Source organism: Schistocerca serialis, unplaced genomic scaffold (genome assembly GCF_023864345.2).
Source record: "Schistocerca serialis cubense isolate TAMUIC-IGC-003099 unplaced genomic scaffold, iqSchSeri2.2 HiC_scaffold_863, whole genome shotgun sequence".
In the NCBI taxonomy this organism is placed as follows: domain Eukaryota; kingdom Metazoa; phylum Arthropoda; class Insecta; order Orthoptera; family Acrididae; genus Schistocerca; species Schistocerca serialis.
The window spans coordinates 845,003-870,104 of NW_026048478.1; the positions used below are offsets into that span (position 1 = coordinate 845,003).

The 25,102-nt window shown below is 41.1% G+C and overlaps 1 protein-coding gene across 1 annotated transcript in view; it reads left to right on the top strand.

Moving 5' to 3' along the window:
• Positions 1 to 25,102, top strand: part of LOC126452440 (methyl farnesoate epoxidase-like) — a 217,144-nt gene that overhangs the window by 117,202 nt on the left and 74,840 nt on the right. The window contains exon 5 of the mRNA XM_050091070.1: positions 11,314 to 11,434. Coding sequence (XP_049947027.1) covers positions 11,314 to 11,434 — 121 coding nt within the window. The remainder of the gene's footprint in view (positions 1 to 11,313; positions 11,435 to 25,102) is intronic.

Genomic DNA, 25,102 nt, shown 5'->3' on the forward strand with positions numbered 1-25,102 from the left:
TACTGATATTAGCTTATGAGAATTTTACTGCGTTATACTATCCATACCTATTACATTAATGTCTAGTATAACAGTGATAACACCAGCGGTCCTTTACAATACAATTCCTCCATTCAAAATTATTATATGCTTAAGAAATTGACAGCAATTAAGTAACTTTAAAGGGTTTCACTCGTGAAAAATGACAAAAAAATGAGTAATAAGTATTTCTGCACTACACAAAAAAGTATTTCATGTCAATTACAAAAATGTAGAGTTTACGGACATTTTCATTTTTCGTGTCTTCGTGAATTTTCTTTGTAATGTTGCACAGGTGCCATGCCCCTCTGTCATTTTAAAGTGAATCGGAAGACATGACATATTCTACTTTTCCTTATTTCTTCAGCTTCTATGTATGGATTGTAAACACTGGAGTAGTCTAAAAGGCTTACTCTTCTGGGAGTAAGTACAGGTGTATCTAGAAGGCTGTGCCTTAGCTGCAACCAAAAATTTTGTTACATATTTGTTTACTTATTGCTTTTTGGATTTGAATCACGTATGTTTCGTAATTGCTGGTGTGTTGTTCTATTTCAGTGTTTGTGTTTGCTGTGGTAGAAATGCCAAGAGTAAAGAAATTAGTCAGGAAACAGGTTTTGAGGCAATCTGTTTACAGGAATGTTGAATAATACACATCATTTGGTTCAATAGTCATCTACAGTAACTGGGTGTACAAGCATACACTCACAAGCATTCCTGGCTGTTTTGAAAGCAATTACAGCTAAATAAAGGGATCTGGCCAATACAAATCTTCTTACGAAATATCTCCATGATATCTCGTAGAATTCCATCAGAAGCTGAAACAGCTGCATAGGGGAGAAAATACCACAAACTGAACTGGTCAGGATGACGGTGTTGAAGTCCAGTGAATGGATGCAATAATAACTTTCAGTGATGTGCAGATTATAGAATTAATACTTTGAAAAACTTAGATAACCAGACTGGAATAAACAGAAGTGAAGAGTGCTGCAGAAACTGCTACCTAGGAAGCTAGGTTAAATAAAAGAATGAAGAGAAAGATTATTGAGGATAAAAAAAAGATGACTGACAAGAACACGCAACTTGAATGTTCTAAACCTGCCGTTTTACAACAGATTTCTAACAAATTGTCTCATAGTATAGAAATATTATTACAAATTGGACCATACATCAATACTAATAAATGTGACAAAATACTCCATAACAGCAAAAATTATAACAAATAGCACTATGGCATCTCATGTTACTTTACAATTGTAGCAAGCTGGCCCATTGTACATAAAACTGTAAAAAATTGCCCATACATGAGCATATTTCTTCAAAATTGTAACAAATTGCTCCATGCATCAAAATGTTACACCAAAAATGTAATGAATTTCCTCCTGATATAGCAAAAATGTAAGAAAAAGGTCCACACACTACCATGTTACAACAAAATTGTAGTAAATTGCCTATATTACATACAAATGTAACAAAATACCCTGAAAACACTATTGTTACAGCAAAACTGTAACAAATTTTCCCATCACCATATCATGAAAAAAGTAATACAAATTAATCCATACATCAAAATGTTACAGCAGAATTGTAAAAACTTCCCTCATGCACCATTGTGTTACAGCAGAGTTGTAACAAACTCCATGCTACATCCCATGTGCAGCATCACCCTCCCTTTACTATGGTCAACCATTACATTCACCTTAACTGTGTTATGGCGCAATCCAGTGGCAGAATCCCTGCTATCACAGTGGTGTTGTGTCAGTTATGAACATGAAACGACCAATCATAGTGTGACATACACCCACCCTTTACAAGAAATGCCACCACAACATCATGAATTCTGCTATTATGGATATTGACATCATGCGACTAAGATCATGGATCCAGGCCTGATCTCATGGTGCAGTCATAGTAAAGGTGGTGTCGTCTGTGATGTCACAGATTTCGTATTGATCCGGCAATGTGTTGTTATGTGTCTAGCTAAGCGTTTTTTCTTGTTGCACTGATTGGTTTTGATTACTGGAACAACCACAACTTCACAGAAGTAGTATCAACTTGCTTAGTAGACATGCAGCAGTTTGTTACAATTTTGTGTAACAATGGCGATGTTCGGGCAATTTTTGCTGTAATATTGCAATGTATGGAGTAATTTGTTACAATTTTTGCTATAAGACGAAAATGCTGTACAGTTTTTCTGTAAAATGTTCAGTTATTTTTACTGCTTCGATGTATGAGTCAATTTATCACCATTTCATTAGATGCTTATTTGTAACTAAATAAGTGGCTGACATCCCCAGTAGCTGACACCATTGACAGCAACTGCAGTCACACACTGGCAAATAGAAGTGTTAAAATATGTTTAAAAATTTTCATTGCAGCACCCTGAAAGGTAACCATTATTGACCCACCCTGTAAACTGTTCATCAATCGCAAACCCCAGAAAATTACCATCACTGCACCATCCTGGAAAATGATGGTGTATCTGTTATGCTTGTACTCTTCTGTGATAACTTAGCAATGGATAGGACGATCTGCTAAAATTTTGCTGTAACAGAGATTATGGTTCAGTTTGTTATAATTTGCTGCAATAAACTATGTATGACAGTCTTGTATAACAATGGTAATGTGTGAGGCACATTATTACAGTTTTGCCGTAACATAGAGATATATACGGCAACTTATTACAATTTTGCTTTAAACTGTCTATTCATGGGATTAAGTATTTTATTCTCCACTGTGTGACAAACGTTTTGTACTACGAGACAGAGGTAATCCTGGTCTGGGAGTCACTACATCGTTTGGTTGATATCAGTTTTAGCTGAACTGAAGCGTGTTTTTCTCTATAAAACTACTATGTTTAGGATCAATAGCACAGTTTCTTAGCAAGACAGTCCATTCTCCAGCAATTCGTGGGAAACTGAAGCTAAATTTGTGCTTAGAGAAATGAAATGCTTAAATAAAAGAGTACAACTAAAACCAGACCAAAGTTGCAGATTTCACTTTTTTAATCACTTGATGACTAGTTTCAGGCTAAGACCCATTTTCAAATCATATTACAAAGATGTGATAACTTAGGAATGGACAGGACAGTTTGTTACAATCTTACTGTAATAGCGATTATGCTTGAGTTGGTTTTAATTTGCTGCAATAAACTATGTATGAGGCACTTAGTGACAATCTTTATAGCAATGGTAATGTATGAGGCACATTCTTACAGTTTTGCTGTAAGGGTGAATCAAAAAAGTAAGAATTTGCAATTTTGGATTGGTTTTCGTTGTCCTGAGTAAGAAGTTGCTGACCCAGAACTATTCCAACATGATTGTAGTTCGTAAGTGAAAGAGATAACTGTTGCTGGTAGGGGCTGTCGTCATTTCATGAACCAATATAACATCCATTAACTGGTGGCAAGCTGTCAGATCGTACAGCTATGGTAATTCTAATACGTTTGATCAGCAGTTGTGCCTAAGGGAGTTTTGTAATGTTGTGGGACAAATTTTAAATGTGTTTTGGTTTATGTTGTACAGATATATCGGTAACCGCCACTGTACCTTATACTGTGAGTTTTATCAGTAGTGCCAAGATATAATTGTAGTGTTGTTTTTAAAGTCCTGTAGAACAATTAATTTATGATAATAGTTCCACCTGCGTGTTGTACTCAAAATCGTACGTATTTTTAGAAATATTATAATTTTATTTTGCTCCAAAGTTCAAATTTTTGTTCAGAGCCAGAGGTCTGTATTTACGGTAAGCAACCTTCATGTATTTTTTTGCTCCAAATCTTTACTTATTTTCATAAATAATTTTATATTCTTACAAAGATAGGATTTTTGTTTGGAATCGGAGATGAGTGGAGCAAAGAGATACCAAAGTTCAATGTCTGTGTGTGGAAATTTGTCCATCATTGTCTTTTGTCATGTTTACACCAGGTGCACCAGGAACTTATGTTTGCATATTATGGAAATATGTAGTTCTTGTATTACAATGCAATGGAGACCTCATCAAACCACCTTCTGTTTTAATAAAATGGTGCTTGGTCATGTTGTGTGTTTTTAATCTCGTATTTGGAGCAATACAACCAGGTTTGGGTATTATTTATTAGTCGATAATGGAAGTAAAGACCGCAAAAGCTATTTGTAAGCCTTGGAATGATAGATCCGACCAGTAAATGTCACAACCTTCCTTGAAAGCTCGGTTTTTGTTCATAATACCTTGGGTGGACTTAAATGAAATGCAATATATATCAGTAACAGACAGTGAATATCAGCGATTGGATTTTTATACTGTAGAAGTTGATATATTACGTTTCCCCCACCTGCTAAAGATTGTTTGGTGATGTGACACATTAGTGAAAAACTTCTAACAGTTTTTGACTTATATTTTTGACATGGAAATACTGTACATTTAGCATTTACGTATTTTGATGGACGTTTTAAATATGAAGTTAAACGTTGTGATGCATGAATTAAACTTTCTTTAATTAACTTCTTCCCCTGAAAGTGGTACTTGGTAAGATTTGTTTAGTTCATACCTTTGTTTACGCCTGGGATGAAATATCAACTGCTATTTAGCATACTAAATGTGTTTGCTGTTGGTATAATAAATTGAATGTGGAATTAACTCTGTGACAATTGTTTTTTGAGAGCTCATTGTTGTGCTTAAGGTGTCACGCATTGACTACATTTTGCCAGTAACTCGATGTAATACAGCTGCCTATTTGTTTGTGTATGTATTTGCCTGTTTGTTAGAGTGTTTTAACCTAATGTGTTTTGAGCAGTTATAGGCTTGGTAAGCCTCATCTAGGCCTAAAATTAGAATGACCAACTCCCTAAGTTGGATGTTGATTTTTACCACATATATTATTAAACAATTTAGGCATTGATGTGGCACTGATGCAACTAATTTGAGAGTCCACAATCATGTTATAATCAGGTATGATGAATATTTTAGACATGGAAGTAACATTGACATAAACATTTTATTGATGAATTTTACGTATATTTACAGACATTTTAGGTGTGCAATTAATATTGCACTTCATTATAAGGTTTATTTGTTTTATAGAACAATTAAGATGTGGAAACATTTAATTCAAAGGTCCATTGTGCCTTACACCAAGTCTGATACAGGAATGGAGCTATGGACATTCAACAAGTGCCGCTTAACCGACAAATTAGATCACTATTTTAAGTATTTTGATAAACAATAGAACATTTGTAAACACGGTGCCAATCTGCCCAACATTCAGAAGAATCTTATGTATTTTTGAAATGGAAATACTGCCGTATTATCAGTATCACATTTTTTTGAACATAACGTAAATTACAGATAGTTTAGGTACTTCTCAATGTAGCATCTAATGGCTACTACCACAAGTGCACTAGTTCCATCATTATAAACTCTTCTTAATTTCTTAATTTTTAATTTTTTTTAAATATCCCACTATCACAATTGAGTTAGTTCCATCATGCTGCGTCTTTGACTTCCCCACTGCTCCCATCTTGATGACATGTGATTAAGTTCATTGATGACATTCTTCTCATTGACATATAGGCAAGCCAATCTAGCTCTTACTCTTTTTAAAGTGCAAAGGGGGACAGGTAACAAATATGCTTTTTTATCTATCATGTTCTCTTATGTGTTTCGAGATCACATTTCTTGTAGAGCTCAGTTTTCTTCCAGCAGAACATTAAGAGCTGGTACTTAGGCAAAAAACCCCCCCCCCATGAACCATGGACCTTGCCGTTGGTGGGGAGGCTTGCGTGCCTCAGCGATACAGATAGCCGTACCGTAGGTGCAACCACAATGGAGGGGTATCTGTTGAGAGGCCAGACAAAAGTGTGGTTCCTGAAGAGGGGCAGCAGCCTTTTCAGTAGTTGCAAGGGCAACAGTCTGGATGATTGACTGATCTGGCCTTGTAACAATAACCAAAACGGCCTTGCTGTGCTGGTACTGCGAATGGCTGAAAGCAAGGGGAAACTACAGCCGTAATTTTTCCCGAGGGCATGCAGCTTTACTGTATGATTACATGATGATGGCGTCCTCTTGGGTAAAATATTCCGGAGGTAAAATAGTCCCCCATTCGGATCTCCGGGCGGGGACTACTCAAGAGGACGTCGTTATCAGGAGAAAGAAAACTGGCGTTCTACGGATCGGAGCGTGGAATGTCAGATCCCTTAATCGGGCAGGTAGGTTAGAAAATTTAAAAAGGGAAATGGATAGGTTGAAGTTAGATATAGTGGGAATTAGTGAAGTTCGGTGGCAGGAGGAACAAGACTTCTGGTCAGGTGACTACAGGGTTATAAACACAAAATCAAATAGGGGTAATGCAGGAGTAGGTTTAATAATGAATAGGAAAATAGGAATGCGGGTAAGCTACTACAAACAGCATAGTGAACGCATTGTTGTGGCCAAGATACATACGAAGCCCACACCTACTACAGTAGTACGAGTCTATATGCCAACTAGCTCTGCAGATGACGAAGAAATTGAAGAAATGTATGATGAAATAAAAGAAATTATTCAGATTGTGAAGGGAGACGAAAATTTAATAGTCATGGGTGACTGGAATTCGAGTGTAGGAAAAGGGAGAGAAGGAAACATAGTAGGTGAATATGGATTGGGGGACAGAAATGAAAGAGGAAGCCGCCTGGTAGAATTTTGCACAGAGCACAACATAATCATAACTAACACTTGGTTTAAGAATCATGAAAGAAGGTTGTATACATGGAAGAACCCTGGAGATACTAAAAGGTATCAGATAGATTATATAATGGTAAGACAGAGATTTAGGAACCAGGTTTTAAATTGTAAGACATTTCCAGGGGGAGATGTGGACTCTGACCACAATCTATTGGTTATGACCTGTAGATTAAAACTGAAGAAACTGCAAAAAGGTGGGAATTTAAGGAGATGGGACCTGGATAAACTAAAAGAACGAGAGGTTGTACAGAGATTCAGGGAGAGCAAAAGGGAGCAATTGACAGGAATGGGGGAAATAAATACAGTAGAAGAAGAATGGGTAGCTTTGAGGGATGAAGTAGTGAAGGCAGCAGAGGATCAAGTAGGTAAAAAGACGAGGGCTAGTAGAAATCCTTGGGTAACAGAAGAAATATTGAATTTAATTGATGAAAGGAGAAAATATAAAAATGCAGTAAGCGAAAGAGGCAAAAAGGAATACAAACGTCTCAAAAATGAGATCGACAGGAAGTGCAAAATGGCTAAGCAGGGATGGCTAGAGGACAAATGTAAGGATGTAGAGGCCTATCTCACTAGGGGTAAGATAGATACCGCCTACAGGAAAATTAAAGAGACCTTTGGAGAAAAGAGAACCACTTGTATGAATATCAAGAGCTCAGATGGAAACCCAGTTCTAAGCAAAGAAGGGAAAGCAGAAAGGTGGAAGGAGTATATAGAGGGTCTATACAAGGGCGATGTACTTGAGGACAATATTATGGAAATGGAAGAGGATGTAGATGAAGATGAAATGGGAGATACGATACTGCGTGAAGAGTTTGACAGAGCACTGAAAGACCTGAGTCGAAACAAGGCCCCCGGAGTAGACAATATTCCATTGGAACTACTGACGGCCTTGGGAGAGCCAGTCCTGACAAAACTCTACCATCTGGTGAGCAAGGTGTATGAAACAGGTGAAATACCCTCAGACTTCAAGAAGAATATAATAATTCCAATCCCAAAGAAAGCAGGTGTTGACAGATGTGAAAATTACGGAACAATCAGTTTAATAAGCCACAGCTGCAAAATACTAACACGAATTCTTTACAGACGAATGGAAAAACTAGTAAAGCCAACCTCGGGGAAGATCAGTTTGGATTCCGTAGAAACACTGGAACACGTGAGGCAATACTGACCTTACGACTTATCTTAGAAGAAAGATTAAGGAAAGGCAAACCTACGTTTCTAGCATTTGTAGACTTAGAGAAAGCTTTTGACAATGTTGACTGGAATACTCTCTTTCAAATTCTAAAGGTGGCAGGGGTAAAATACAGGGAGCGAAAGGCTATTTACAATTTGTACAGAAACCAGATGGCAGTTATAAGAGTCGAGGGACATGAAAGGGAAGCAGTGGTTGGGAAGGGAGTAAGACAGGGTTGTAGCCTGTCCCCGATGTTGTTCAATCTGTATATTGAGCAAGCAGTAAAGGAAACAAAAGAAAAATTCGGAGTAGCTATTAAAATTCATGGAGAAGAAATAAAAACTTTGAGGTTCGCCGATGACATTGTAATTCTGTCAGAGACAGCAAAGGACTTGGAAGAGCAGTTGAACGGAATGGACAGTGTCTTGAAAGGAGGATATAGGATGAACATCAACAAAAGCAATACAAGGATAATGGAATGTAGTCTAATTAAGTCGGGTGATGCTAAGGGAATTAGATTAGGAAATGAGGCACTTAAAGTAGTAAAGGAGTTTTGCTATTTGGGGAGTAAAATAACTGATGATGGTCGAAGTAGAGAGGATATAAAATGTAGGCTGGCAATGGCAAGGAAAGCGTTTCTGAAGAAGAGAAATTTGTTAACATCCAGTATTGATTTAAGTGTCAGGAAGTCATTTCTGAAAGTATTCGTATGGAGTGTAGCCATGTATGGAAGTGAAACATGGACGATAAATAGGTTGGACAAGAAGAGAATAGAAGCTTTCGAAATGTGGTGCTACAGAAGAATGCTGAAGATTAGATGGGTAGATCACATAACTAATGAGGAGGTATTGAATAGAATTGGGGAGAAGAGAAATTTGTGGCACAACTTGACCAGAAGAAGGGATCGGTTGGTAGGACATGTTCTGAGGCATCAAGGGATCACCAATTTAGTATTGGAGGGCAGCGTGGAGGGTAAAAATCGTAGGGGGAGACCAAGAGATGAATACACTAAGCAGATTCAGAAGGATGTAGGTTAGAGTAGGTACTGGGAGATGAAAAAGCTTGCACAGGATAGAGTAGCATGGAGAGCTGCATCAAACCAGTCTCAGGACTGAAGACCACAACAACAACAACAACAACTTAGGCAAAGAGGTTCTCATTTTGGAATATTTGGGAAGGTTATCAGTTCTGGCACCTTCCTTACACCAAGATGATCTCCCAGGAAACCTTGGTCTTTCCTTCGAAATTTAATGAATTTTTGAAAAGCTGGCTTTAAGTTGAGGCACATTTTTATTCTGTTTTGTAGGATGACATGTCTCAGGCAAAAATATGAAGTCACAGTGTGTATGTGTACATGGAGAAATGAGTGAAACAGATAAAACTCCATGATTTGCTCGGTATATAGGTATGTTTCGTTCTACTATCACAGAGCGCTTTCCTTCATCGTTTATTCAAACTGTTGTTCAAACAACAATCAAATCCTACCCAGCTGAGGTAAAATGGGAGTAGGGAAAAATGATACCAAATGAGGATACCTGGAGGTGATTTCCGGTTGTATCGTTCAATTAATAACAAAGGGAAACTTTCTGTTAAGCTCGCTTGGAACCAAAGTAGTGGAACAAAGAGAGAGAGAGACATGAGAGATAAAGATAGACAGAGAGGAACTGTCAGTACTGGCCCTCACACTTATGCATCTGCCACTATAGATCAGAAATGCAAAATAATAATATTTTGCGTCTCTAAAAACATTGCATATAATTTTAAGTTCATTCTCTAGCCACTCAACTGTGAATGAGATAGTTTCTCTCGCTATATCGACAATACTGTTGGACAAGGTACTGTATCTGATTCAAACAATAAAAGCACGAATAAAGGATCACTTGTGGCATCATCATCTCTTTCAGTATCGTTACCAGTATCGTCACTTCCAGAGCAACATAGAACCTCATCATCAGCACCAGCAGACCACAAAATCAACGACTGTGAAAAAATGTTATGTAAAAAATCACACATCATAACAAGAACTTTTATTAAACAATCATGTTTTGTTTGCGACTTCTTCTTTCGTTGCAGACCCGCTAAGCACCACATTTAAGTCATTAAATTATCTTTATGCTTTCTCCAAAACTCCATTTGCACACTTATTCATTTCTGCTCTTCTGCTCTCCATTTTCTACCCTATCTTTTTGGAAATATTTTGCCTTGTAAATCTTCTTGTCTCTGAATTCTGTTTCAATTTTTTCTTTCGTCTTCAGTTTCATGCTTATTTGTGCCAGTTCTTTTTAGATGTCAATGTACTTTCATAAGGCAGTTAGGCTTGGTTTTTTATTTTTTTAAATTTGTGCAATTTTCTCGCCAATACTCTAGGACACAGTTTTAGGATGTTTCCAAGGATACCTGTCTTATTTTCCTAATTCCACCTGTAATATTTCGTGAACGATTTTATAGCACTGTTACTTTCTAATTCAAATGTTTCTACTATTGTTCTATTTCCTAATATCTTCCTCAAAACCCTGTTTTCTGACTTCCCCATTTTCTTTGTTGTTCGAAAAGTAAATGTTTCTGATGTATATGTGCATTCTGGCTGTACCGTCTAATGATGAATTTTTGCACTTCTAGAAAATGAGTTTTTATTGTAAACATGTTTTGTTAGCATCTTTCGTAATATCGCATTGATGCGTTCTCTTTCAGCTACATCAGCTAGGATGAATTCCTCTGTACTTTATATACTTTAGTAGTATTAATATATCTCTTTATTAAATTGTAACAGTACAGCTGATGAACGGCAGTAACCACTATCAGCCAGCCCCAGAAGTGAAAGAAATTAGAACAAAGAAAAAAAGAAGCATACTAGCAGTCATTCCTCCCATACTCTATCTTGGAATGCAACAGTTAAAATGATATATGCCCCACATTTCATAGTGATTAGCAGAGAATACACGTAGATTCAAGTCTTACAACTAACCAAGTGAATCGACAATGTAATCAGTAAGACAGGACACTATCTCAGATGGACAAAAATGGAGTAAGATAAAGATTTTGGTCTCGTTGCTTAATCGTCCTAACTTTCACTTGAAGTGAAAACCACGGAAAAGTTAAACTAGAAGTTTTGAGCGCCACCTCTCCCAGATTTGTATCCAGTGCCGCAACCAGTGCGCCAGCTCACTCCTACGGACATTTTTAAAACAGATTCCCATTATTATCTCAAGTGGAGTTCTGGTGATCATAAGACGACTGTTTATGGATAAGAAAACGTTTACAAAGAAGTTATGAAACACATACATTTTGTTGACAAGGCCAAACAATGCTATATAAAAGGAAAACTTGCAACATTTTTCTCTCTTACACTTACTTGTATAAATATCATGTTCTCGAAGGTAGTAATTTTTCCCTTGTGTTATAATACAATTCCTGTAATTTTTCAGAAAATGATTGAAAACCATAAGGCAACATATACTCCTAGGAAGAAGAGAGATCTCATAGACGCATTTTTGTCCAAAATGGCAAAAGCACAAAAGGAACAAAATGATAACACAACATTTACAGGTAAGTGACATCTGTCCTGGAAAACGAGATTTACAACGAACTAAGCACTGGGAAATGAAGAAGCTTGCACAGGATAGAGTAGCATGGAGAGCTGCATCAAACCAGTCTCATGACTGAAGACCACAACAACAACAACTAAAAAGTGTTCAATAAGGAAGAAGTAACCTGCCCACTTCTTGGACACCGGGAGATGCGCCAGCCCCGGATAGAATCCACACGATAGATCACCGACAAGGGTCTGTGGGTAGGACAGCCTCGATGTGGCTTTTAGGCGGCTTCTCATGTCGAACTAGGTGAACACTGGTTTGGTGCCCATATCCTGCCTCAGTTACACGATTCACAAATTCCGTCCGAACCTGTGCAGGGTGGGTGAGGAGGGAAGAGATGGCATCAGGAAGTGCATCCATCCAACCACCCACTGCTACTAAGATGAACAAATCCGATATAACATGTTGATCCCATGGAGACACAGAATAGAGCCAGAAGGAAGGAGAATGCGGAGGAAGTATTGTTTCAGCTTACGTCACCGTGCTGGAGCAAATTGCAACCGAACTTTGTCTGCTTTCACAGGCATCTGAATGGCAGGGATGTGTTAAACAAGACAGACCCTTGCCCCTTCTTGGAATTTTATGTACAGACTTTTAATTCATTACAAATTTAGAGAAAGTTAGGATTCATTTTTGCTGTGAAGGACAAATACTGTGTCTTCAGCAATCGCTACTTAATTTCTGTTTGTTTGGTGATCACACTAGTGAAATGGAACTTTCCCGGGCCCGAGAAGACTGTTTCGGCGGTATCCTGCATTCAAAGCGGCGGCGAACCTTGATAGAATATAGTCGAAATAGTGTTGCCGTACTTTTCTCTTTAGCTCCCCGATACAAGCTATTTGAGCTGCCAAGAAGGACCCGTCCAGTACCCTGTAGCACATTGGCTGGCCACAGTTCCCAAGATACTTCTTTTCTCCCTCACCAGCAGAATTTAAACATAGCTACAGGACACCCGGCTGTGGCAGACATATACCCACTGCGTAAGCTCCTCATCACAGTAGTAGTTGTTTTTTTTTTCTTTTCTTTTTGAGTCATCACTCCTCAGACTGGTTTGATGCAGTGGCCAGCCACGAATTCCTCACGTGCGCCAACCTTTTCATCTGAGAGTAGCAGCTGCAAACTTTGTTCTTAATTATTTTCGGGATGCATTCCAATCTCTGTCCTCCTCTACAGTTTTTACCCTCTGCCACTCCCACTAGTACCATGGAAGCTATTTCTTGTCGTAAGAGACCTTCTATCATCCTATCCCTTCTTCCTGTAAGTGTTCTTCATGTAGTGTTTTCCTCGCCGATTCTCTAGATAACCTCCTCATTCATAACCTTATCACTCCATCTAATTTTCATCATTATTCTGTAGCACCACATCTCAAATGCTTCGATTCTCTTTTTTTAGGTTTTCCCACAGTCCATGATTCACTAACGTGCAATTCTATCCCCCTATGTACATTCTCAGATATTTCTTCCTCAAATTAAAGCCTTTGTTAGACACTAGTAGACTTCTTTTGTCCAGGAACGCCTTTCTTGTCAGTGCTAGTCTACTTTTTATGTCCTCCTTGCTCTGACCATAGGTTATTTTGCTGTCTAGGAAGCGGAATTCTTTAACCTGTCTGCTTCGTAGTCCTCAATTCTGATGTAAAGATTCTCGTTGTTCGCATTTCTGCTACTTCTCCTACTTTCGTCTTTCTTCAATTTAACTCTCAGTCCATATTCTGTACTCATCAGACTCTTCATTCCATTCAGCAGATCCTGTAATTCTTCTTCCTTTCACAAAGGATAGTAATGTCATCAGCGAATCTTATCATTGATTTCCTTTCAACATAAATTTTATCCCATTCTAGAACATTCCTTTTGTTTCTGTAATTGCCTCTTCGATATATGGGGTGAACAGTAGTAGCAAAAGACCACATCCTTGTCTTATACCCTTTTTAATCCGAACACTTCCTTGTTGTTCTTGCAATCTTATTGTTCCCGTTTGGTTCTAATACATATTGTGTATTACCCGTCTTTCCCTACAGCTTACCCTATTTTCCTCAGAATTTCAAACATCTTGCAGCATTTTACATTGTCGAACGCTTTGTGCAGGTCAACAAATCCTATGAACGTCTTTTGGTTTTTCTTCATTCTTGCTTCCATTATCAACCGCAGCGCCAGAACTGCCTCTCTGCTGCCCTTACCTTTCCTAAAGCCAAACTGTTCACCATCTGACAGTTCCTCAATTTTCTGTTACATTTTTCTGTATATTATTCTCGTCAGTAACTTGTATGTATGAGCTGTTAAACTGATTGTGCTATAATTCTTGCACTTGTCGGCTCTTGCAGTCTTCGGAATTGTGTGGATGATGTTTCTCCGAAAGTTTGATGATACATCGTCAGAGATTCTACACACCAATGTGAATAATCGTTTTGTTGCCACTCCTTCCTAATGATTTTAGAAACTCTAACAGAATGGTATCCATCGCTTCTGCCTTATTTGATCTAAAGATGTACACAGCTCTTTTAAATTCTGATTCTAATTCTGGGTCCCCTCTCTCTTCCTCACCGACTCTTGTTTCTTCTCCTATCGCGTCATCAGACGAGTCCCCCCTCTCATAGAGGTCTTCAAAGTACACTTTCTCTTTATCTGCTCTGCTACCTCGTCTGCAGTTAACAGTGGAATTCCCATTGTATTCTTAATGTTACCGCCCTTGCTTTTATGTCATGGAAAGTTATTTTTTGTTTTCTGTATGCTGAGTCACTACTTCCGACAGACATTCCTTTTCCGATTTCTTCGCATTTTTCATGCAGCCATTTCGCCTTAGCGTCCCTGCAATTCCTATTCATTTCGTGTCTTAGTGACTTCTGTATTCCTGAATATCACTGCACTTTTTTGAATTTATTCCTTTCGTCGTTCAACTGAAGTATTTCTTCCGTTGCCTATGATTTCTTCAGAGTTACCTTCTTTGTACCAATGTTTTTCTTTCCAACTTCTCTGACTGGCCCTTTTAGCGATGTCTATTTCTCTTCAGCTGACCTGCCTACTGGGCCATTCATTATCACAGTATATAAAACCTCAGAGAACTTCAAGAGTATCTCTTCGTTGATTAGTACTTGTGTATCAGACTAGTATACTTGCATTAATAACACAAACGGCGGTTTGGTGAGACTATGTTCATCTCAACACACCAAAGCCATTGTAGTAAACCCCGAAGGACACTCACGACTGTGATAATTTCCAAGTGCCCTGATATATCTATAGACCCAAACTGCATCAGTCTGATATAGAAAAATGCCACACAGTCTACCAGAAGAGAGAGGAGGGAGGGAAGTATGGAATTTTAAGAACATTGTTATCAACCCAAAGCCATCACAATGCTTTATTAGGCATGGTCCTGTTGGAGGTGGTATGCCCTTGCCTTCCTCTGCCCTTTAACTGACTTACCCAGCCAGCTATACATGGAAACTACAGAATTCTGACCGCAGTTCTAACTCGGTATATTTCAAATTAAAAATACCGTCTAAGGTGGAAATAGTGGTAAATGACAGATAGAAATCCCAGGACCTATCAGGATTTGAATCCCAGACATTTACATAGGTCAGGAAGATGTCTTCACAAGATGTTGGTAACTTCTCGATCCTTACAGAGCGCAGTACAGTTACAGAACTAAAAATTCTGCGCTTTAGTTGACACGCCTTTTCATAAACACTGCTGGGAAAACAATTATTACAACGTTGCAGAGCTTTCCGATTCGCTCATGATTTATTGCTGCAGCAGTGCGTATGGAGAATATGAAACGATTACATCTACAGATCAATAGGACAAGCGGTTCAGACCTATCAGTATCGACCAATGATGAAGCACCCATGCTAGGTCTAGGTGTAGCCTCCAAGGGCGGCAATGCGACGCTGGCTCTGGCATACTGTCTATCGTAGAGATGGTAAATACTGTCCTGGGAGACGTTATGCCACTCCTGTTCAACCTGTTCGCGTATTTATGTAGGAATAGTTGGTTGACGAGCCGCATAAATCACTTCTAGTCCCATGGTATCTCACATATGCTCGACTGAGGACAAGGCTGCAGATCGTGCTGGCCACGGAAGTTGCTGCACGTCTTATAGAGAACTTCGAGTTTCACGGGCCGTGTGTGGACGAGCATTATCCGGCTGGACCAACATATCACCTCCCTGTTGCAAGAATGGCAAAAGAATGGGGCAACAACTTTCTGCAGATACCGAGCGCTGGTTAGCGTCCCCTTCAGAAACACCAAAGATGAATGAGAGTTGTGGGTTATCGCATCCCAGATCCCAAGGCCTCGGGTGGTGTCGGCGTGTCTTGGACATTTGCACTCTAAGAGAAAGCGCTCAACAGGTGTATGTCGTACGCTCAAACGACCATCACTTGAGTGAAGGTAGAGTCTGCTTTGAACGCTAAAGACCACAGCGCGTCATTCTATCTTCCAAGTGATTCTTTCACAGCACCAGTTGAGCCGTGCGTTTGATTCTGTGGTGTGAGTGGAAGACGGGCTAGAGTTGTGCGTGCCCGTAGTCCCACTGGTAATAACCGGTTTGCAACAGTTTGTACTGACACGTCTGGATTCACAACCACTCTTATCTGTGCTGCAGTAGCCGTACGATCTGTAATTGTTGCCCTTACAATACGAAGGCGTCTCTGCCGCGTGGACGTCTAGGACCTCATCTACAACTGTGAGAGTCAATAAGGGGTTACAGAACGTCTTTGCAAAATTCACCGTCGGGCAGGCATTAAGCCGATTTTTCGTAGCAAGAACAAAATAAGACATTGTGGGCTCGACGAAATATACAACTGACAAGTTTCATGCCGCCGGAGTTTATGAAATCGGATGCCAATGTGGACTTGGGTATGTATATGAGACTGGGCGTGCAATAAGCACGCCGGCCGAAGTGGCCGTGCGGTTCTAGGCGCTGCAGTCTGGAACCGCGAGACCGCTACGGCCGCAGGTTCGAATCCTGCCTCGGGCATGGATGTGTGTGATGTCCTTAGGTTAGTTAGATTGAACTAGTTCTAAGTTCTAGGGGACTAATGACCTCAGAAGTTGAGTCCCATAGTGCTCAGAGCCATTTGAACCATTTTGCAATAAGCACAAGGTTAACTGAACACGAGACATATATCCGCCTCAAACAATACAGCAAATCATCGGTGGCAAAACATCAGGAACAGTGCAGGATGAAGATCGAATTTCGAGAGGCCCACGTACTGGCGAAACAGCCTTTTAGTTTGAGGAGGAAGATTAGAGAGGCTATAGAAATAGCCAAGTGACCCAACAATATGACTAGAGAGGACGGCACCGACTTCCAGCGTCTTGGCTGCCAGCTGTGGCGGCTTTGCGGAAGGACAGCTCTCGCAGAGCAACAGGCGCGCGGTAGGCCACAGCGGTGGAGGGTAGACAGAGTGCTGCCGCGGCCTAGTCGATACTAGGCAGTTAGTAAACAACGCTACGTTGTAGTCGACGCTCAGTCTCCTATTCGCCGATTTATACCAATGGCAAGCAGTAAAGGAAACTCCAATGGAACGCGCCCATTTCTGCCAATGACAGCACGCAATGCAAAGACCAATAAAATGAACTCCTAATACCCTTCCTCCTCACCCTCACATCCAATGACAGCATTCCTCCATAGTATATAAGTATCCAAACTAGTGCTCATTCGGCAGTTAGCAATACACCCTGATGAAGGCGCCTTGCAACAGTCGCCGAAACGTCGGAATTTTACAGATGACAATGCGGCCTCAAACCCAGAAGAATTTTATTGACTGTGACAACGGCCGCGGAAGCCTACATTTACATACAACTGTGTGAGTATTGACATGGCCTGTGATACCACCATCGTTGCACAACTGACGCAGCACGTCCAACTTATTTGACATTTCTATGAAAGAACCATAATATGACGCCTTTCAAACTCGCTCAGTTGCTCGTATGAGGCACGAGGGCTCTTTGTGGCACAGTCGCCTGCTTGCTTCACACGTTTGCACCACACTGAGCCTTCTGCTACGGCTGCGGCTACGGCTGGAACATAACGAGTAACTAAAGCTCATGTTGAGCAGGATAAGCGAAACTGAGTCGCTGTGCCTGCAGATCTTGAGGTAGATGGGAAAACGTGGGACTCATTGGTTGGATGGATCTGGTAGACGCGAGCCGTTCAGGAAGGGTTAAGAATTCCTAATAAATTCTAAGATCGACTCAGAAGCCTGGGGACTGACTGGGTCTGGTGGTAAGTCAAGTGGCAGAGATCGCCGCGGACAGGAACTGCACTCCCCTGCCGACACGCACCTGACTGAGACCACAAAAATGTGTTCCCAGTCATAGGGCGTGGAGACAGGGTGGCGATTTATCAGATTTAGGTCCTTTCTCGGCACTAGTGAGCGCAGGGTCCGATGGTGTCTAACGGGATTGTATAACTCGCGAGGAGGAAGGGCTTTATCTGTGAGCAACCCCCCTTATCGGGTAGACACAGATGGCGCTCTGGTAACTATGTCGCTTTGCTATCTGTTGGAGGGAGGCGTTGAAACTATTATCAGTACATCTATTACCTCTCAGGTGGCATACGTTGTCGTCGGATCAGAGCAGACGTCATCTTTCCACGTGTCCTAATTCTTTTTCCGGCACTGTAACTTTCTGAACAACGCTACTTCTTCTCCCTCCTAGCAACTTAAAGATGAAATAAGTGAATATGTTATTAACTAATGTAGTCTGCAGCAAAGTATCGAAATAGCTCACAGGTGAATGGCTAGATGTAGTGGCCAACAGTCACAATATTTCAGAAAGCAACCACTTTGCCATCACCAGGTGGAGGTAAAGTACGTGCTGTGTTCTGGGCTGAGCCACTCTGCGAACATTCTTCCACTGCTGCTCGTCCTACATCTTGCATGTAGTCCACTGTCAAGTTTTTTGACGGTTGTGGCTTTACGCTATGATCAGCATGGCGACAGGGGACAGGGGTGTTTTATTGAAGGACAGCTTACATGTCTAAGAAAGGTCAATTTTTTTGTACCTGAACATGTGACTTTATAGTCACGGTACTAGTTGTGAATCAGTAGGAAGTCAATAAATCTTCTCACGGCAGCTGTTACGGTTATTTATTTATTCAAATGGATCTCTACAGCTGCGGCTGCCCCACTCACCAAGTGATCATGAGAAGCGCTGATGAACTGACTGCTGAGCGGACAGCTTGGTGCTGCTGTCTTTTACCGCCTCCCTCCGCCTTTCTGCTCTCCGTCCGTGCCCTACATCTCCTCCCTCATTTCTCCCACAGACAGGTTGCTCCGTCCTCGGTTCGTGCACAGATATAAGTACTGAGGTACCTCTCCTGTTCCTTCACTTACGCTAGAGTGGGTTTGTTGTGGGACGTAGCCTTCCTCTTCTTAATCAGATCAATGGCCAGTTCCCATGCCTTAACTTTATCATCAGTTCCCTTATTCGAATCTCGGTAAATTCTATAATTACAGTCTCAGAAGTTATACATCTGTGTCAGAAGCTTGGTCTGATCATAATCATTCCATGTAATTCCGATAGGCCATGTTCTGCGACTGCCAGCTTGTTGGGCTGCTGCAATCTGGCGTGCCGTTAGTGTGCTCGGCAATGATCTTCAACTGTACCCACCGTCTGCCCTATGCGCTTTTTTTGGGGGGGGGGGGGGGGACATCAATCTTCTGACTGGTCCGATGCAGCGTGGCACGAATTCCTCTCCTATGCCGACCTCTTCATGTTAGAGTAGCACTTGCAATCTACGTGCGCAGTTATTTGCTGGATGCTTCAATATCTCTGTCTTCCTCTACAATTTTTACCCTCTACAACACCCTCTAGTACCATGGATGTTACTCCTTGTTGTCGTAACAGACGTCCCTTCTTCTTGTAAGTGTTTCTGATACAATCCTTTCCTCGCCGATTCTCCGGATAACCTCCCCAGTTCTTACTTTATCAGTCCACCTAATTTTCAACGTTATTCTGTAGCACCACATCTCAAATGCTTCTAGTCTCTTCTGTTCGGGTTCTCCCATAGCCCATGTCTCACTACCATCCAATGATGTGATCTAAACGTACTTTCTTAGAAATTTAGTCCTCAAATTAAGGCCTGTGTTTGATACTAGTAGATTTCTCTTGTCCAGTAATGTCCTTTTTACCAGACCTATTCTCCTTTTCATGTCCTCCTTGCTCCGACCGTCGCCGGTTATTTTGCTGCCTAGGCTGCAGAATTCCTTAACTTCCTCTACTTCGTGATCATCTACCCCGATGTTAACATTCTCACTGTTTGCATTTCTACTACTTCCCACTACTTTCGTCTTTCTTCGATTTACTCTCGATACATACTCTGTACTCGTCAGGCTCTTCATTCCATTCATCAGATCCTGTAATTCCTCTTCTCTTTCACAGAGGATAGTAATGTCATCAGCGAATCTTATCATTGATATCCTTTCAACATAAATTTTATCCCGTTCTAGAACCTTCCATTTATTTCTGTAATTGCCTCTTTGATATACGTCTTGAACAATAGCAGTGAAAGAATACATCCCTGTCTTATATCCTTTTTAATCCGAGCACTTCCTTCTTGTTCTTGCAGGCTTACTGTTCCCTTTGGTTCTTATACATACTGTGTATTACCCGTCTTTCCCTACAGCCTAAGCCTATTTTCCTCATAATTTCGAACATCTTGAACCAGTTTACATTATCGAACGCTTTTACCAGGTCGACAAATATTACGAACGTCTCTAGGTTTTCCTTCAGTCTTGCTTCCGTTTTCAACCGCAACGTCATACCTGCCCCTTTGGTGCCTTTACGTTCCCTAAAACGACACTGCTCGCCATCTGACAGTTCCTCAATTTTCTTTTCCGTTATTCTGCACATTATCGTAGTCAGTAACTTGTATACAACTTATCATGAGATAGTTCTTGCACTTGTCGGCTCTTGCAGTCTTCGGAACTGTGTGGATGATATTTCTCCGTAAGTTTGATGATATGTCACCAGACTCATACATTCTACACTCCAATGTGAACAACAGTTTTGTTGATACTTCCCCCATTGGTGTTAGAAATTCTCATGGAATATTGTCCCTTCTGCCTTACTTGATTTTAAATTCTGGTTATAACACTGGATTCCCTATTTGTTCCCCATCGACTCCTTTTTCTTCTTCTATCACGTTATCAGACGAGTCCTCCCCCTCCAAGAGGCCTTCAATATATTCTTCCCACCTATCCGCTCTCTCCTCTGCATTTAAGATTGGAATTCAAATTGACCTTTAATTCTACCGCTCTTGCTTTTGAATTCACCGAAGGTTGCTTTTACTTTTCTATATGCTGAGTCAGTCCTTCTGACAGCCATTTCTGTTTCGATTTCTTCACTGTTTTGTTTTAGGCTTTCGCCTTAGCTTCCCTGCGCTTCCTATTTATTTCGTTTCTAAATGCCTTGTATTACTCTATTCCCAGACATTTTTGTCCTTCCTTTTTTCTTCGATGAAGTGAAGTGTTTCTTCTGTTACCCATGGTTTCATGGCCCTATGTATATGATGCCACATTGGCAGGGTATCTGATAGTCTCTAGATCTGCGCAGTCAACGGTCGTCTCTGACACTACCAAACAGTGCTCATGGTTTAGCTGAAGGATGAAGAGGAAGGAGACATTCCAGAATGAATTGATTTCTAGTGGCAGATGGAGGCACAGAAGAGATGTCGCCAGCACGTGTACCTGGACACAGGCCAAAGAGGCAGTAACGTGTTGGTGGGAGGAGTGGGGGAGAATATGCTGAGCGTCGGTGGTGGACAGAGCGACTCGCCGGTTGTCGGATGGGGTAGCAGACAAAAACGCCACGCCAGCTTCTGTCAGTCAGTTCGTCAGTGTACCTCGTGATGGCAACGCTGTCGCTATCCGAACTATTCTAGCTTCTGGACACTAACTTTCGATATGCTCGAAATATGTATATAACCTCTTTGCACCGGTACAGGACACTGTCTGGTATACTTTGGTGTATATGGTCGTATGGATGTACTGCACAGTTATCTAGCTGCATCCGCAATCTAGTATATGGAACTTGCAAAGTAGTGGAGGGGTGATTTAGCAATGATGCAGAAATTGGGAATTGTTCTACCGTGTCATTGACTGACGTTGAAATTACGGAACAACAGGTAAAATTGCTAAAATTAATCCAGCTATCAAGTATGGCCTGTATTACAGAACATCGTCTCATATCAATGATGCCTTTCTCATGCCGTTCGTCCTCTGGGTACGCTGTTGATTACCGCATAATGAATGACTGACGACACTCGGCTGAGATGGAGAGAGCCTTAGCAGAACACTGGATATCTGCTACTTGTCGCTGTGCAACATACAATTGTTAGGAAGCGTTCTTCGACGCTGCAGACTCGTCCTGTTTTCATAAGCTGCGATGCCTTCCACGAGTTTTTACTTTTATTTTTACACCAACATGATAACAATACTTCTTCTTATTTGTACCACCTCACACGTATTGTGAACAGCACCTTCCGGCGATGGTCAACACTGAAACAGTAATCATGTACAGTATTGCAGAATGAGGGAGCAATGCTCTTCCAAATGGAACACCGAGACATTCGCTACCCTGTCGCTGGAGAAAATTAGATTAACTGTACAGTCGGATAGCTGTTGGAAGCTCTCCACAAAATACCGCAAGATCTTCCAGTTTCCATACGTTGCAATGTCTTCCACACTTTTTTCAATGAGAAACATCACAGCTGTGTTTTATTTCTACCAGCCCGTGTCTGTTGTAGCAGTATAGCTTTCTGTGAGAGCCAAAGGATCGAAACGCGTTAATGTCAGTTTAGCAGCAGGTGACACAGGCCACCAAGTCATGCTAGAAAAAACAAAGTGTACGGCGGTGTACACAGATTGGATGAGTGACAAACGAATCCATTACACTGCTTATGAATGAACAATACATGAATCCTCTGGTGTGACTGATAGTCCGTCGGATGTGGTCCTCCTACAGTACAGATGACGAACGTTTACACTGGTCTGTAGATGCGACACCGATCACGAGCCATCTTCCCCAATGAACCGATATTTAAGAGAGTCGCCACATATGGTCTACGCCGGAAGGCACACTGTATTTGTTTCGGATTTATCAGAAGACAGGGATGCGGTAATATCTTATCGAATTCTGTAACGGATGAAGTTAGCGGAGGTTTTATAGTACAGATGTCGCTATACTTTACACGAACAACTTGCCTATGGGGCGGCTGTCGTTTTACCTGTTATTGTTTAGTTAACCATAGCTGATTTGCGTTGGTGAAGGACCATCGCCTCAAGGCGGACAGCGTCCACAGGGTTGTGGTGAAAGGCCCAGTGTAGATAGTGGGACGCTCTGCTGTAGCTGCTGACTGTTTGAAAAAGCTTGTGTTGTCCCCATAGGTGGATGGATGGATGGGTGGAGGGAGAGAGGGGAGCGATGAGGGTGTGTAAGACGGCCTTGATTTCGGCTGTTTGTGAGCTGAACACACTTTCAACTACCACCCCCTGTGCATTATGTCCCATTCATTACAAGTTCTGTGTTTTTTACTACAATTTCCAAGTGTAATTAGAACAGTGATGCATTTTGTCCATCAGGTGCGGTAGCGTGTACTGGCTTCTATTACGTGGGCTGCGGGCGTCTGTAGCTAACTCTGACATCAAACAATGACAGACAATGTCCTCAGCTGTATGTTAACAGGTAATATATTTATTGAATTCTTCTTTGTCCAACACCAGCATCTCCTCAGTTGAACGTATTTTTCGCCAAAACGAATAGAGGTAGTACCTGACACCGCAGCCTTTATTTTCCCGCCAGCTTGCAGGTGAAGGGTAGAGTTTGAGTATGTCTGTCACTAGTTTCGAGTGGTATTGTGAAGTTTTTCCCAGCAGGGTAACACCAGTTGTATGGTAGCGTCAATTTTTGAGCTGTATTGCGATTTCAGGCAATGCTTGTGTAGCGCGATGCACACAGTTGTGTAATTAGGCCCGATCTTTGTGAATAATTATGTAATTAGGACCGATCTTTACTTCGAGTTTCCCAACCAAAATAAATAAAGTTCACTAACCTAACCTTCCTCTCCTTCATCTGCACAGTTTCCATGAGTTGGGGGACTTGGGCTTGCCACCCAGTAGGGTTAGGGCTCGAGTCCAGAAAAGGCTATGGCTACTTGTTATTCCCCGCCCATTACAAGTGCCTTTGGTGGTATAACTGTGTTAGGGGGTTGCAATTGGGTTTTCCATCCAGGATAATCAGGGTTCATGTCCTGGAAAGAGTACCGCCATTTTTAATTTCCCACCAATTCCCAGATTGGGGGTGGGGTAGGATGTCAGCACAGTCCTTGGAATAAGTAATTCCCACCAAAATTCGAAATTCTCGCCAATGGGGTAGGTGAGGGGGGGGGGGGCGGGGGAGGGGGGGGAGGGAGCTGGAGCTCACGCACAGGCTGAGAAACACACGATGTCACCCGGGGGTGGGGGTGGGCGTCGTCGAGGTGGAGGTCGGCATGGTAGGGGGGGGGTTATTAATTGATAAATGTAATTAAATTGCATACCAGTTTGATATCAAAATTGTACCTGTAACCCCATCTTCCTACTACTGTCGTTGCTTAGTTTCTGGGTCATACTCATTACACCACGTCCGGTCATTTGTAATTTTATTTGTAAAAAGCCATCTTGGGATGTGGTTCCGTCATGTTAACGGCTGCAAAACCCGAAAACACGTGAAACATCATTTACGAGGAAAAGCTCTCGGACTTAACTGACCCTTCTGCACAAAAGCCAATATTCATCGGATTCGATTGCGCTTTCAGTGTTGCAAATCTCATTTTTGAAATGATTACTTCTTTAGATACATTGATATTTGCGATTTTTCAAAACTGACCTTAAATTTAAGTGCTGCCACCTTCAGTGGTTCAAATGACTGTCTCTGCTGAAGTAATTTCAAACCTCAATACCTCAGCTAAAAAGGACACGGCGCTTTCATTATGTTCTCAGCTTAAAAATGATCTATGAAAAGTTTCTACCTGCCACGCTCAACATTCATGGCAATCGGATGTCAACAACTGAGTGCAAAGTGGACCCTCGATGTTCGACTCTGTGAATTCGCTATAAATAGGATCATATGGCCAGACGCAACGCCTTATACATCGTGGTGTAGCGGTTAGTGTCCCTTCCTGGCGTGTTGTACGTAATAGGTCAAAGCCACCTAGCAGGGGTTATATGTTACGAAGTATTTATCATTTTCTGAAAGGTTCTGGAAATTTTGTATCTTTGTAATAGTCGTATATTATCGAATACTCGATGTTTTTCTGAATAACACCACTCCCCCTCCAGTAATTCAATATTTTTATGTTCTGGCTGTATGTTAATTTCCGTAATAAACGTGTTTTCAGTAATAAGGGTCATACTTAAACTACGTCACTGCTTTCGAATTTGCAGTTGAGTCTGTTTACAACGTGACAGTATCATATATACTAATTTTTTAGATGTTTATTTGGCCTTCGTGTAGATATCAGTTATCCAATGCGAAAGGCCTACGTACTATGTTGAAAACGATTGTTTTCGTTACAACTTATCCGGTTCTCCAAGTAGGTATCACATAAAGATATGAAGCTCAAAATTTGAAAAAGTTGGAAA